Here is a 16,206-nt window from a genome sequence, read left to right as displayed (position 1 = left end):
CTACCTCTGAAATCTCCAACCAATTTGCAAACCTGCACAACGTCAAAGTTCTACCTCCACTCCTCACTGCCTTCTGCCTTGAATTGTCTTGGGCTCTTTGGTCTAAATTATAGTTTAGTGCATGAGAAAGATCCACTGAGCTACAGGTACTAGAGGGACCGAGGCTAAACACTGCAGGCGCTCTGTACAACTCACACTTGTAATGACACCAGCAGAACAAATTATTTTTTGCTCCACATGACTTGCCTGTAGGAACAAACTGGAGGTTAAAAACACAGTGACACAGGAAAATCCCTTTGCAGTGGGTGGATGAAGCCACTGTTCATGTGGCTCTGATGCGTCCTGTGGATCGGTAATATGACATACATGGACAAGCATTAAGTGGTGCAGTGAGAAACACTCTGATGTGATGCTCACACACTTTGGTCCGACTCCACTGATTAAAACACCACTGCGCTCCTCCACCTCGCATCGCCTCCTTCATTCCATCGTTCCCTTCCTGAGCCCATCCTTAATTACCCCCCCAGGCAAAAAGACGGTGAGAGAAAAACTCTTAAATCTCCTTGCAACTTTTAGCAAAACTCTTTAGTGAGAAGAAGAGGGGAGAGAGGGAGCTGTTACCACCCGTCCCCCTTGGGAGGGCAAATCGACTGTGAGACAAGACACTCAGCCGCCGGTTTTGATCTTGCACTCTCATTTCAGAGGCTTTTGGGGAAAGATGGTCCATAAAAGTGAACAACACGCTGTCAGACTCATAAGGGAGGGGAAGGAGAGGGACAGAACATCACATGGCAGATGTTCGGAGTTCAATGCAGACGCTGAACACAAGGGCTTTCTGAAGAAGTCACACCCTGTCGACAAATCTTTATCTGAAGCCACTTAATACAATGAAAGTACTTTCTTACTCCTGAAGATTACATTCGCCCATTTGAAAAGGCAGTGTGTTAGTCTCAAGTCATAGCGCTTGAACCACAAGGTGATTTTTTCGTGTTATGAAATACAAAGAACTACCAAAAGAAGGCATTTTGCACATATTTAACAGGTTTATCTTTTTTTTCCCCCAGATAATCCTCCTAGCTGAATTCCATTTATTTCTCATTAATGCCAACAACAGAAACGGAATGAGATCTGATAGCTCTCGTGTTAAGTTCTGTTTTGTTACGTGTGATTACCTGCACAAATTAATTCTATTAGTCACAGGTTAATTTCAAGCCTGATTGGGACCCCTGTGGCAGGAAGTGACAAATAAAGCTATTTTAAAGCGATCCTTGCTGACCATTTTGATCTGATCTTTTGCTACGTAACATCTGTGACGACGATAAGGATGGTTCCCTGTAGGTCTCCCTCTTTGATGGCTTTCACACAACGCTAGATGTGAAGTTGTGCTGTAATGCCTCAGAGAGCCTTTGATATCTGGGTGTGTAGATACAGAGAATGATGCTCCCACAGCTTGGCATGCATCTCACCTGTTTACCTGGTATTTAAAAATCCATCTTCATACGGATGTTGATGTAAAATATGAGTGATTTCTGACCAAAATAGTAGACTTAGATGGGTAACATGGTATAGAGCAGGGGTGTTAAACTCATGTTAGTTCAGCAGCCATATACAACCTAATATGATCTAAAGTGGGCCGGATTAGAGTCATAATAACAGTTAAAATGTGAAATTACATTAGGAAAGTCTTTACATCAACAAAGTTTCCTTAAAGATGTGGATAACGACATGATTCACATTTTGCGTGAATGGATAGTTTGTAAATGCAAACATTTTTAGAGACTTTTAACACTAAAATAAAAGGTAAAAGTTAGTAGTTGTCATTATTTACAGGTTATTCTAATTGTATCTACTTAAAGGAGAACTGTGCAGCATTTTTACCTTAATCAAACAATTTCAAAGTAATTGTGATGGTTAAATGGTTTGTTGGGGGAGAATGGAGGTCCTCTGCCTTCCCACTAGCACCTCTAGGGCTGAATAGGCCACTTGCAAACACTGATCTAATCTCGGTGGTCCTAGATCTAATCTCGGTGGTCCTAGATGTAATCTTGGTGGTCCTAGATCTCGCCCCTGTGGTCTAGATTATTAGCAGGAATAATAGAAGAGAGCACATCACCCCTGTGCTACCAGTCCTTCACTGGCTTCAGTCCAGTTTAGAATTAAATTTAAAATCCTCCATCTTACATAAAAGACCATTAATGGCATGGACCCTTCTTATCTCACAGATGATCTGGTACTGGACCATCCCAACAGAACCCTTGGCTCTGTGAACGCAGGTCTTCTGGTAGTTCCCAGGGTCTGTAACAGTCCAGTAGGAGTTAGAGCCTTTAGTTCCCAAGGTCCTGTCTGATGGAATCAGCTTCTGCCAATATTAAAGAGGACGACGGAGTCTGGACATTTAAGATCAGACTGAAAACATTCATGTGTGAAAAGGATGATGGTCAGACTAGTTAAAACCAGACTGAACCCACATTTCAGTCTAAATTAAACCAGACTGAACCCACATTTCAGTCTAAGTTAAACCAGACTGAACCCACATTTCAGTCTAAGTTAAACCAGACTGAACCCACAGTTCAGTCTAAATTAAACCAGATTGAACCCACAGTGCAGTCTAAGTTAAACCAGACTGAACCCACAGTGCAGTCTAAGTTAAACCAGACTGAACCCACATTTAAGTCTAAATTAAACCAGACTGAACCCACATTTCAGTCTAAATTAAACCAGATTGAACCCACAGTTCAGTCTAAGTTAAACCAGACTGAACCCACAGTTCAGTCTAAATTAAACCAGATTGAACCCACAGTGCAGTCTAAATTAAACCAGACTGAACCCACAGTTCAGACTAAGTTAAACCAGACTGAACCCACATTTCAGTCTAAATTAAACCAGACTGAACCCACAGTTCAGTCTAAGTTAAACCAGACTGAACCCACAGTTCAGTCTAAGTTAAACCAGACTGAACCCACAGTTCAGCCTAAGTTAAACCAGACTGAACCCACAGTTTAGATTAAGCTGCCCTATGAACAATAATACTGGATGAAGTACAGAACACTGAGTCCTATCACCTGTTTCTGGTTCTACGTACCACTTTAGTCTGTACTTATAATTTCCAATATTTAGTTTACTTGGTCTGTTCATCACTATTCCCCCAGTGTCCCTTTAACCATGCCCCTCTGGGGGAGGGGCTACTGTTTCAGCTGTAGCTACCTGGGGCCTACTGACGACAGGATCTGAGGTGACTCATCTGTGCCAGTGACCCAGAATAGACGTCATTACATTTTGGGAAAAGTAGGTCAAAGTTAAAAATTTTTCATGAATATTTTACAATTTTTTTTCTCCCTTTTACTTATAATGGGCTAAATTTCAAATGTCTATAAAAACATAAATTTTGTTTCAATTTACTTCTAACTTGGCACATATATAGAGGCAGTTGATATGCTGACATCGCCACATGCATAGACATGATGACATCAGCTGGATCGATGCCAAAATAAGTTACAATAAGTGTGAGGGGCGGGGTTTGTTGTGCCTGGAACCACTTGTTAAAATCTTTGCTGTAATGTAAAAACACCTCTATCATGCAGTACAGCTCAGAGGGTTTCTATTCCTGTCCCTGTCCACAGATCCTCATCCTGATTGTGAATTCAAGCTTTTGCATTTCACCGTGTTCCTTCATGTTTTTGGACTGTGCCTGCTTCATGAATCTCCTCTACACCTGCCATTTCAGGGTTATCTTTCTGTGTTTGTCTGGTTCCGACCTCCGACCGTCCTCGGATTCAGCCTTTACCCGTCTACATGCCCTTTTGCAAACTCTCGTCATTATTAATTAATTTGCTGAACTGCTGCTGCCTGAGCGTCCTGCATTTGGGACCCTTCCTCTTTATGCTTATTATAAAATGTAATCTGAAAGTTTGAGTCAGGAAAAAAAAGCTCAAAGAACTGTGACTTTGCTGCAACTTTATTATATAGACACAGGCAGAGCTGAGGTGAAGTAAGTTTTGAAACGTGAAAGGTTACAGATTGCTAGTTACCCAAATAAAATGGGAGCAAATAATGAAAGTATTATAATTACTTCAAAGGTGTGAAATTTATAATAGTTTGTGTTGGCCTGAGTCATTTATAGATAGATAGATAGATACTTTATTGATCCTTTGCAGGAAATTGCTTTGTTACAACAGCAGCAGTACAAGAAGAAAAACACTCTGAACATCCCACAAACAGCCATCAATGGAACAAATAAATAATAAACAGAATAAAAGATATATACTGAACAAAAATATAAACGCACCACTTTTGTTTTTGCTCCCATTTTTCATGAGCTGAACTCAAAGATCTAAAACTTTTTCTGTGTACACACAAGGTTTATTTCTCTCAAATATTGTTCACAAATCTGTCTAAATTTGTGTTAGTGAACACTTCTTCTTTGCTGAGATAATCCATCCACCTCACAGGTGTGGCATATCAAGATGCTGATTAGACAGCATGATTATTGCACAGGTGTGCCTTAGGCTGGCCACAATAAAAGGCCACTCCAAAATGTGCAGTTTTATCACACAGCACAATACCACAGCTGTCACAAGTTTTGAGGGAATATGCAATTGGTATGCTGATTTCAGGAATCTCCACCAGAGCTTTTGCCTGTGAATTGAATGTTCATTTCTCTACCATAAGCCATCTCCAAAGGTGTTTCAGAGAATTCATGAAGAAGACTGTGCGAGGAAAATGGTGGTCACACCAAATACTGACTGGTTTTCTGACCCCCCTGGACCACCCAATACAGTAAAACTGCACATTTTAGAGTGGCCTTTTATTGTGGCCAGCCTAAATCACACCTGTGCAATAATCCTGCTGTCTAATCAGCATCTTGATATGCCACACCTGTGAGGTGGATGGGTTATCTCAGCAAAGGACAAAGGAGAAGTGCTCACTAACACAGATTTAGACAAATTTATGAACAATATTTGAGAGAAATAGGCCTTTTGTGTACATAGACAAAGTTTTAGATCTTTGAGTTCAGCTCATGAAAAATGGGAGCAAAAACAAAAGTGGTGCGTTTATATTTTTGTTGAGTGTATCAATCTATATCTATATATATTTATATACGCACAATACAAGTAATGTATATAATACAATAACCTAAAACACCTAACACACCTAAGTATGCACAGCATACAATAATAATTATTGTATTGAGGTGAGTCATTTTCTAAGATAATGTTAGTGTTACAACCTGTTGAACCACTGTAGAAGAGCAGAAGCACAAGGAAGCCTTCACAGTGGGAAATAAGCCGGTACAGAAGTACAGTGGACGTCCAGCTCCCATCACAACACGCACTCCAACACAAAATGTACACAGGCACAATAACATGAGTGACCATCTTTAAAGTTTAAACAGTAAAGAGGAAAAGTCAACAAACAACTTTACATTATACAGTAGTGGAGAGGAGCTTTGGAACAAGGTTAAAATAGTTTTGGATTTTTCATTATAGTTTAGTTTTATTTAGTTTTGACTTTTTTTTTCTCCTCTAATTCAGTTAGTTTTAATTAGTTTTTAGAGAAGGTTTGCTAGTTTTTATTAGTTTTCATTAGTTTCTAAATGCTTAGTTTTAGTTTAGTTTTAATTTCTTTATATCTTTTATCTTCTTCACCGTCAAATTCAAATAAATCCCAGACAGGACTCTGCTGTTTTCTCCCAACTTTAGTCTCCATGTTTCCAGGTAGAGTGGGGACCAGAAAACGACTGGAAACCACATGTGACGAGAAGTGACGGACCGTTAAATATCATATGGTGCCGCTAGCTAAAATTGCTAGAGCGAAATAAATTGATTTCGTATCAATCCGACGTTGACAAAGACGAAAACGAAGGGAATTTTATCCATAATTTTTATACGTTTTAGTTAGTTTTGTAACCACACAATACAGTTTCAGTAAGTTATTGTTTTTTTCTTTAATTATAGTTTTTATTTATTTCAGTTAACGAAAATGTTTTTATAATTCTAGTTTCCGTCATTCCGTTAGTTTTCGTTAACGATAATAACCTTGCTTTGGAACACCCCATATGTTTGTGATCTACTGCATTAAGAATAATTCTTAAGTCACTGAAGTCTTCTGCATATGCTCTGGTCCATTGAGGTCTAAACTGGATGTTTCAGTCTGGAAATGCCCCTTGAAACACATCCAGGGCATGACACGTTGAAACTGTTAAGAATTTAGTCTTGTTATTACCCTGCCCCCCAAAGGGGAGGGAAGGGGTATTGTTTTTGGTTTAGTTTGTTTGTTTACACTTTAGCAGCAAAATTATTGGTTGAATTCACACCAAATTGGGTTTATAGATTGCCACTGACCCAGAATAGATGCCATTACATTTTGGGAACAGTAGGTCAAAGTTCAAATTTTTTATGATTTTTTAAAATGTTCCCATTTACTTATAATGGGTGAAATACGTGAGAGGGGCAGGGTTTCTTGTGCCTGGCACCACTTGTTTTTCTTGTTAATAATAAGCCCCAAAAAAATCATTTGCATTTGTTTGTGTCTCTCTGATACAGCCACACCAGATTTTCCTGCAAGTATTTCATGATACTATTTCAGATTGTGTAAAAACTAAAGGGTGTCTGAAACTTTCTTCCATTGTACATTCATGTTTCAGCCCCTTCCTGATTTCACAGGGAAATATTGTTGAATTTCCAGTGAAAGATGCTTTTTCCAATAACATCGCTACTCATCTTCATGTGGTTTTGGGTTTTATTCCACATACAAACTATTTACATAAAATATGTTGAGATGGAACTTCTTCATGATCACCTCCATTAGACCTGTGATGATCATTACTATTAATAATAGTAGTGTTCAGATGGGGTGAGATCTGGTGACTGTGAATTCCATAGTATATGACATTCATAGTCACCAAGAAGTTTCTGTGTTGAGTTATAGAGGGTATGCACGTGACGTCACCTCTAGTGGAAGTCAGCGTGGTTCTGCCTACTGAGTGGCAGAAAGAGGGAGATGAGTGGCAGCGTTGGCTTCAATACTGTCTAAACTTAAGAACAATATTTAATAAAAAATAGGGAAGAGCTGTTGTGTGATTGATTGTATGAACAGGTTTGAAAAGCAGTCGGAGCTATCGTTTTACAGACACTGAAAGAAAGAGAAGAGACGTAGATGGATCCACAAATCCAGGAAACCAAACCTAGATTTGTGGATCCCGTTTGGTGTCAGCTAACATTAATTTATGCTGTATTTTTGGGTCAAATCAGACCTTAAATTGCGTATTGGTTTGGCTGATGTTACTTCTTAGTAAAGCTCTTGGTTTCATGATCAGATCTTTCATGGTTTTTGTTTTCATTTTGTGATTCTGAACCTTGTGCTCCTACATGATTAGTAAACTAACTGAAACTGAGGCTAACCTAGTTTTTCAAATACGGGGGAACTGGAGAATAAAGGTACAACGGAGTATTAGGACCACATGAGAAAATAAAAACGCTTGTCACTATGAGAATAAAGTCATAAAATATTGATATAAAACCCGTAATTTTATGAGAATAAAGTTGAATACAAAAAGAAGCACAATATCATGAGAATAAAGTTGTAGTTATAGAAAAACCTCATAATTTAACAAAAATGTCATTCGTTTATGAGATTAAAGTCGTCATATTCCGACAATAAAGCCATAATATTACAAGAATAATGTCGTAATTTAAAATTAGGTGGGAAAAATATCATAATTTACCAGAGTCCAGTGGTCCCCTGCTGGTCCACAGCAGTAGTATCTGTGTTGTATAAAGTACTTGATTTGAACTAGATGTAAATCTCCTCAGTGCCAGTAGATCATGCATATATTCACTGGGGTCAGTACACAGTCTACTGTAAATGCACTTTGGATCAGCTGGTTCTGGGCCCTAGTTTTGGACCCTGGTCGTCAGTAATGATGAAACCATGTATATTTGTTTCAGGTAAAAATAGCAACGATCCCCTCCACCCTGGATGTCAGGATACCCCATTTCTGTCCAGATGTCAATGTTCATGGGCCACTTGTTCTTTGGTAGCTCGTACAGATCCACCATCAAAAACAGGTACATGTAAGTTAACCCTAACCCTGAGGATCTGGTCCCTTAAAACCTTCAGTGGCAGCTCACTGCTCCTAATGTGTGATGAATGAAATGCAGAGACTGAAGTTTCCAACAGAGAAAATACAGTGAGTTACCCTTTAAAAATGACCACACTCATCAAACTATTTAAGACTCTGCCTTCCAGAAGAGACTGCTCTGATTAGGTTTTTCCTTTAATTTGTCACTGGAAATGGAGCCAGGCTACATGGCCATCAGATATGATTATTCTTTGATGTGAACCTGCTGTGGGGAACGGGACACAGAGGGCTCAGATATTACCGTAGTCACGCTGGACAATCTGCCAGAGCAGCACCTGTCAGCTGTGACAGGTCTCAACACAACACCTGTTGCCATGACATGACGGAAGTGTGTCAATGGGTAACACCTGAGGGGTTTTTGTGGTCATTCCACAGATGGCAGATGCATACTGCGAAGCACAAGTGATAAATGCACCCAGACCGGTTGGCTCTTTTAGGAGCAGAAATGTGAGTGATTATAGGGAGCCAGGAATAGCATGGTGGGTCAAAAAAGGTGCTAAAAAAAGAGCAGAACAGCCATGTATTCATGAGGATGGCATATGGAGTGAAAGACAGACACATTTCATGATTCATTGCAACAGTTTGTGGTGTGAAAACAAAGGCAGATGCAGTAGTCAAAAACAGAAGTGACATTAGTTAATTTACAAGTTCATCTCTTACAGTTGGCTCTAACTGCGGGGTTGGCATCAGGACAAAATCACAAGTAGAAAACGGTGGCGACTCGGCTCAATGTCTAAACTATTATTAGTGAGTAAAAGATGGAACTTTCAGAGGATATATTAAAGGCTTAAATGGGCCAGAAAAATATAAACTCTCTCCTTCAGCCTACACTGAAGATGAATCACAGTCATTCTTGTTTTCTTCGACTAAACAGGCAATTAAGCCAACACAGTTTGGAGCCTATTTTGCTAATTAAAATTCATCAATTCAGAGAGCAATGACTTAGCAAAGAAAGACAAAAAGTGCTGTACTCCATTCAGAGTACACAGAAATGTTACCTGCCACTGATTACTTAATGAAGAGCAGAGCAATTATAATGTACATAGTGTAATATGTCTGTTGTTAATTGGTATCACAGATTGCATTACCTTCCAAATAACATTTAATTCAAAGGCTTTGATGACACACGCTCTCATTTTAAAGACAGTATCAGGGTGAAAATGAAGAAAGTAGCTTTTACACTGTGTGGCTGCCCTCGCTAATTAGGAGTTCTGTACATAGACCCACGGTCCACTGAGGAGAAGACGGAGTTCACACACAAACCAACAAAGACGCACACGCATACACACAAACATACACACACATACACACATACACACAAGCGTACACACACATACACTTGCACATACACGCACATACACACACACACACACATATATATATATACACACACACATACACGCGCACACACATGCACATGCACACACATACACATGCATCATGCGCACACACACACACACGCATGCACATACACACACATACACATGCATACACTCACATATATACACACATACATGCACACATACATACGCACATACATGCATATACATACACACACACACATTCACGTACATACACATGCAAACACACACACACATATATACACACATACGTATGTACATACACACACACACACACACACACACACACACACACATACAAAGTCTGTTCCATACTCGCTGATCCATACACACACAGCATGTTTTCCTATATTGTTTACAAATCCCCCCGAGATTAAACTTTGCAGCAGAACAATATCTGAACGCTGTGAAGACAAACATAGGTCCTTGGGGTCTGATTGTTAAAACAAGAGTTCTTCCAGTCGAGACATGAGAGCTACTTGCACATTCTGCTCTCGTCTGCAGCTTTGCCCTGACCACAACTCTGTTCCCACATTCTGAGGGAAGGTCTACATCTCTCCATGCTCTGCAGAATCTGATAATGATGCATCCAGCCAAGATACTGTAACACAAATATCTCATGGATCGACCCTCGACTGAACCGGCCCAAAACTTCAGGACTCACAGCTCTACAACTCCAAGTTTATTCATGACGTCTGAAGGTCGGTCTGAGGACAATGAAATGAGCACATAATTGGTTCGACTTGGTTTCAAGATCAAACAGAGTGATTCATAATGTCTCAAACTGTAATAAAAGGCTTTTGAAGGATGACTAAAAAGGATTTGAAAAAAATGTTACTTTTCAATGGTATTACTACCTTGATAATAATCTGCATGTAAGAGCTTGTACATGTAGCAGCTATTACTAAAATAATTCAATTAGTAGGTTATACAATGTATATTGTCACTTAAAGTATTGATAGATGTATTTATTAGGCCTGTGACGGTACACATACCGAACCATTTCGGTACACACCTGTTCGGTTTGGTACACAGCTGTACTGAAATGGCACAGTATGTTGACAGAAAGAAACAGGAATAAAGACGTTGGTCAATGGATATTGAAGGAGCACACACTGACCTGAAATATGAAATAACAGCTGTTATAAGGTAAAAAAACCCCAACAAATATTATGTCAACCTGGAAGGAAGAGACTGAAGACCCTCCACCATCATTACAGTCCTGTTTGGGATCACTACGGGTCCAGGTGAAAGAAAACAACGAGGAAAGAGAAGATAAGACGAACGCTATTTGGCCCCTAGGAACTGCAGTAGTTCTAAAACACTTTCACTAGCTCTGTCTGTCTGTCTGTCTCTGTCTGTCTCTCTCTATCTCTCACACACACACGCTGTATAATAGAGGAATAAAACCCTGGAGCTGGACGTTGAAAGTATGTAAAGTTTCACTTTTGTTTCACGCCAGCGTTAGTTACATTAGTTATGGACCGTACCCCCATGTATAACACCCCCTACCCACCCCGACAAAAAAACACAAACAAAACAGAACAAAACAAAACTGAGTTTTTGACAAATCGCACCCTGCACACACACACAAGTACACAAAGTGGCCAAAACAGTTTGTTCTCTGTCCTAAAATAAATAATTTGGTTACTTTGGTTGTCAGTGTTGCTCTTCAGTTTGTTAAAAGAAAATACCAGTTTACCCTCTTGTTAATGTTGCACTTCATGTGGAATTTTTTTGTTGTTATTTTTATGCAGAATGTGAACTGACAGAACTGTGATTAGATTTTTGTTGTTTGTTCAAAACTACCTTTCAGAGAAAAGTGGAATACTAATGTTTAAAATACATTTAGAAATATTTTATTTATTTTATTTTCTATTTGATTTATAGCAGCAGAATTATATTATTTCTGTTTTTCTATATTCTATTGTCTCCAAAGTTCCTAATAAATGCATTAAAGACATTTTGAGGGGTTTTCTTTTTTTCCATACCGAACCAAAAGAAAAAAAACTGAACCGTGGCTTTCAAAACTGAAAACGTACCGAACCGAAAAATTTGTGTACCGTTACAGGCCTAGTATTTATAGATACTTTACAGCCCCTGCTATGATGCAGACCATCATAACTGAACAGCTCTTACTGCTCAGTGGGAGCTTTCCTGTTAACCTTGTGTTACTGTTGTTTAGCCAGAGAGGAAATATGAACAATTTTACCCTCTGCAAACGGTTACTCACAAATGCACTAAATCCTCAGTTAAGGCAGGGGACAGTATGAGGAGGAAGAGCAGCTGAGTAGAACTGGACCCATCACTGTCATTACACGACAGCTGACGTTTATTTATGCATAGAATTTCTCATGTTGTTATTTAATGCTAAACATTTGACAGTTGTGCCTTTTCTAAAGTTTATTCTAATGAAAATGCTATGGAAAGGGGAACTGTCAGTGGTTGAACTACTTCATATATGAGACAAGGTTGTGGGGGAAGTGACATTCACTTGTATTGGCTCAATATTTAATCTATTCAACACAATACAATAAAGCCTATTCTATTCTATTCTATTCTATTCTATTCTATTCTATTCTATTCTATTCTATTCTATTCTATTCTATTCTAGTACATATATACAAGCAGCAGTAGTTGTGTATCTTGTGTATCTTGGTCAAAGGCACTGACAGGAGAGTTAACCTAGCATACATGTTTTTGATAGTGATGGAAACAGGAGGACATGAAGCAAACTTGCATGACACAGGAAGAACATGCAAACTCCAAAATGAGGGGCCACCATTCATTTGAAACAACAATGCTAACCACTGTGCCACTGCGCCATCACATGGTTCTAAGTAAGTGCTACAGTTTTGTACATGATCCAGATTTACTGTAAGGACAGCAATAAACACAAGATATAAGAAGAAGATAATGGTCATTATTGTGAAATCAACTCCATAGGGTCATGTGGGGTTATTTTCCAATACTAACAAGGTCAGTGTAAGTTAGTCTGCTTACTGTTACCTCTGCCAGGAGGTATTGTGATCGCTTTGCTTTGCGTGTTTGCGTGCGTGTGTGAGTGTTTGTTTGTTTGTTAGCAAGATAACTCAAAAAGTTATGGACGGATTTTCATGACATTTTCAGGAAATGTTGATACTGGCACAAGGAAGAAATGATTACATTTTGGTGGTGATCAGGGGGCACTAATCTGCCTTGGTGGAGGTCTGCGGTCTCCGAGTGCTTTTCTTGTTATATTATATTATTACACTAAAGACATCTACATATAAATTATTGAATGATATAAATAAATGAAGCCAACAAAATAATTGTATTTCTTCATCTAAATAAACAATACAGTATATGTAGAATGCTGTCACTGACCAATTAGAATGGAAAATTCAACAAAGCCATAAAGAAATCAATTACACTGGTCAACAATTTTAATTATGTACCTCGGAGATTAAATGTGTTAAATGTTCCATATTTTAATCAGATTAATTATTAAACTAATGACCAAAGTGCTGGTTTGCTGTTGTTTTTCAGGTATATGATGGCGTGTTCTTCCACATATATGTTGGTTTGTGTCTATTTATCCAATAGATTTATAAATGTTCCACTGATAGAACCTGCACAGTCCATTTATCCACTAGATGTATAAATGTTCCACTGATAGAACCCGTACAGTCCATTTATCCAATAGATTTATAAATGTTCCACTGATAGAACCTGTACAATCCATTTATCCAATAGATTTATAAATGTTCCACTGATAGAACCTGTACAATCCATTTATCCAATAGATTTATAAATGTTCCACTGATAGAACCTGTACAGTCCATTTATCTAATAGATTTATAAATGTTCCACTGATAGAACCTGTACAGTCCATTTATCTAATAGATTTATAAATGTTCCACTGATAGAACCCGTACAGTCCATTTATCCGACAGATTTATAAATGTTCCATTGATAGAACCCGTACAGTCCATTTATCCGACAGATTTATAAATGTTCCACTGATAGAACCTGTAAAGTCCATGTATTGTCATGTGCAGACAGTGTTTGAAGTAGATCTGGTAGATCTGACACTAATATTCCTTTGGACTTAAACCTATTCTATCATCAATTCCAGACTGTATCTGTGAAACTACAACCAACCAACCAACATTTAGGACTGGATTAGTCTGGATCAGACTCACACCTGGTCCAATGGAACTACTGTTATTCTGGGACCATGTGACTTATAGACCAATGAAATTAAGGTTCAGTTTGTGGGATGTTGGCCAATCAGGGTTATATCATTGCAGAAATGGAAAATAATGTCAGTAATTATGTTTAATGTGTATCATCACCTGAAAATGAGAATGTCTGTTTTTTTTTTTACCTTCGAATGAGCCTTTCTATCTGCACAGGGAGCTGCCATGTTTCTATAGCAACTCAGTAAAAATAAAAAATAAGCAGAAAGCTTCAGCCTCCTCCTGTTCAGTCTGACTGTATAAAATAATTATTTGATTACTGAAGTTTGTATTATGAATTTTGGTTTCATGGAGTGACTGTTGGATCTATGGATTGGATGGATCTGTGGACTGTGTTTGTTCTTCAGACTGAGAGAAAACAATAAAATAAACAAGGATGTTCAGTTCAGTTCAGTTCAAGAAATCCTACTTCGTCCTTAGAAAAAAGACTGAAAGAAAACATGAAAAACGTTCACATATACATGAAAACAAAATATGACTTCATTTACACATTTGAAAAGGAGTGGGAGGAAGTAGAACTCATTTAATCCACCCCTTCTCCACACCACAGTCTGTCCTTTACACCACAGTCTACCTTTACACCAGTCTGTCCTTTACAGACATTCTGTCCTTTACACCACAGTCTGTACGCAGCGTGCAGTGAAAGTGAAACTTAAGACGCTTCACTAATTGCTCTACTGCCGCATATCCACGACATGAAACCACTTCGACTCGGCTCGGCCCGTCTCCCATTATTGCGCATCTCATTTCCTTTCCTCTGCCTTCGGAAACTTGTATTTGAGGGGGTACAACGTTTGTTGCCCACACCGGAACCAAAACTGGGCCCGGCGTTCATTCTGCTGCTACATTCACAAGCGTCGCTAAGTAGCGTATCAAATACGTGACATTCCTGTAAATGAATCACAAGCTAGGTGGACAAATGTTTGAGCATATTGGAGAGATTCCACTCTTTTGAAGAAATGGAAGCTTTGCAAGTGTTACAAGTGGACCTTGTGTTGTCTTTTTAGACCATTTCTGCCTCAATGCCATGTTGGCTATGTTCTGACCAAAACAATGCAGCGTACACGTGACGTCATTGTGCATGCGCAACGAAGGCAGAATCAATAAGCAGAATCGTTAAGCAGGCAGGCAAACAATTCCAAGGAATCGAGTTACTGGGATCTGGTTCTCAAACAGAACCAGTATTCGATTCCCATCCCTAGTCATGTCATTATTGGCCTGAACCTCTGCACAACATATAGAAGAACAAGTAAACAGTATAAGATAAGGAGTGATTTCTGACCCAGGACTGCGATGCTTTTTGATACTTTAGTATGGACTTTGTCTTCTCCACTTTTCCGTTAAGGTGCATTATTGTGACCTTGTATGTCTGAGGGAGGATCAGAGTTACATCACTAACAATAAAGCCCAGGACGGACTAAAATGGCATTTTAGTAGCCACCATAGAAGAGCGTAAGGTGAGGGGTATTCCAGTGGTTGCCACAAGCAATCTTACCACTAGATGCTAACTGCTAGGTACACGCATGTAGCATGATTTAGGTCTCAAACTCATTTTCTTTCAGGGGCCACATTTGATCTCCAGTGGGCCGGACCAGTAAAATAATAACATAATAACCAATAAATAATGACAACTCCAAATTTTTGTCTTTGTTTTAGTGCAAAAAAAATCCCCATTAAGTTATGAAAATACTTACTTTTATAAACTATCCAAACAAAAAAGATGCTAATAACCCAAAAAAAAGACATTTCTTAAGAAAAATAAGTGCAATTTTAACAATATTCTGCCTCAACTTGTCATTTATACATGTGCATTATGGATCGGATCTACAAAGACACAAAACACTTAGTAACGGGCAGAATATTGTTAAAATTGTGCTTAATTTTCTTTCGACATTTCAGGTTTTTCATATTTGTTCAGGTTATTCACATTTTATTGTTACAGGATAGTTTGTAAATGGAATTATTTTCATAATTTAACGTTATTTTTTGCACGAAAACAAAGACAAAAATTTGAAGTTGTCATTATTTATAGGCATAATGTAATATTTTTTTTCACATCAAACCGAGAAGAAAATATGGAATCGTTATTTTTTGTAGGTTATTATGCTGTTTACTGTAGATCATATTGGTCTGTATGTGGAACCTGAACTAAAATGAGTTTGACAGCCTTGACTGTGGAATTTTTGCACTTTGCAAATTCATCCCACGGGCCGGATTAGAACCTTTGGCGGGCCGCATTTGGCCCCCGGGCTGCATATCTGAGACCCCTGATTTAGTGTGAAGTATTCTTACCTGGTTTGGATCCTTCTGCCACAGAGCCATTGTACACCTGATTCTGAAACTCTGGTCTGTTGTCGTTCATGTCGATTACATAGATGTACAGGTCTATTGGATTCTCCACCTGGTTACCATTCATGTCCACTGCATGCGCTCGCAGCTGTAAACATAAATAGGAGGCATTAGC

General features: G+C 38.7%; 1 protein-coding gene across 2 annotated transcripts in view; it reads right to left on the bottom strand.

Annotated features, from left to right (window-relative positions):
- Positions 1–16,206, bottom strand: part of LOC115420004 (cadherin-4-like) — a 346,596-nt gene that overhangs the window by 86,074 nt on the left and 244,316 nt on the right. For both annotated transcript variants that reach the window (XM_030135107.1, XM_030135108.1), the window contains exon 7: positions 16,035–16,179. In XM_030135107.1, coding sequence (XP_029990967.1) covers positions 16,035–16,179 — 145 coding nt within the window. The remainder of the gene's footprint in view (positions 1–16,034; positions 16,180–16,206) is intronic.

Source organism: Sphaeramia orbicularis, chromosome 5 (assembly GCF_902148855.1).
Source record: "Sphaeramia orbicularis chromosome 5, fSphaOr1.1, whole genome shotgun sequence".
Classification (NCBI taxonomy): Eukaryota; Metazoa; Chordata; class Actinopteri; order Kurtiformes; family Apogonidae; genus Sphaeramia; species Sphaeramia orbicularis.
Note: the sequence above shows the minus strand (reverse complement) of the source record. Positions and strands in the feature narration are given on the sequence as shown.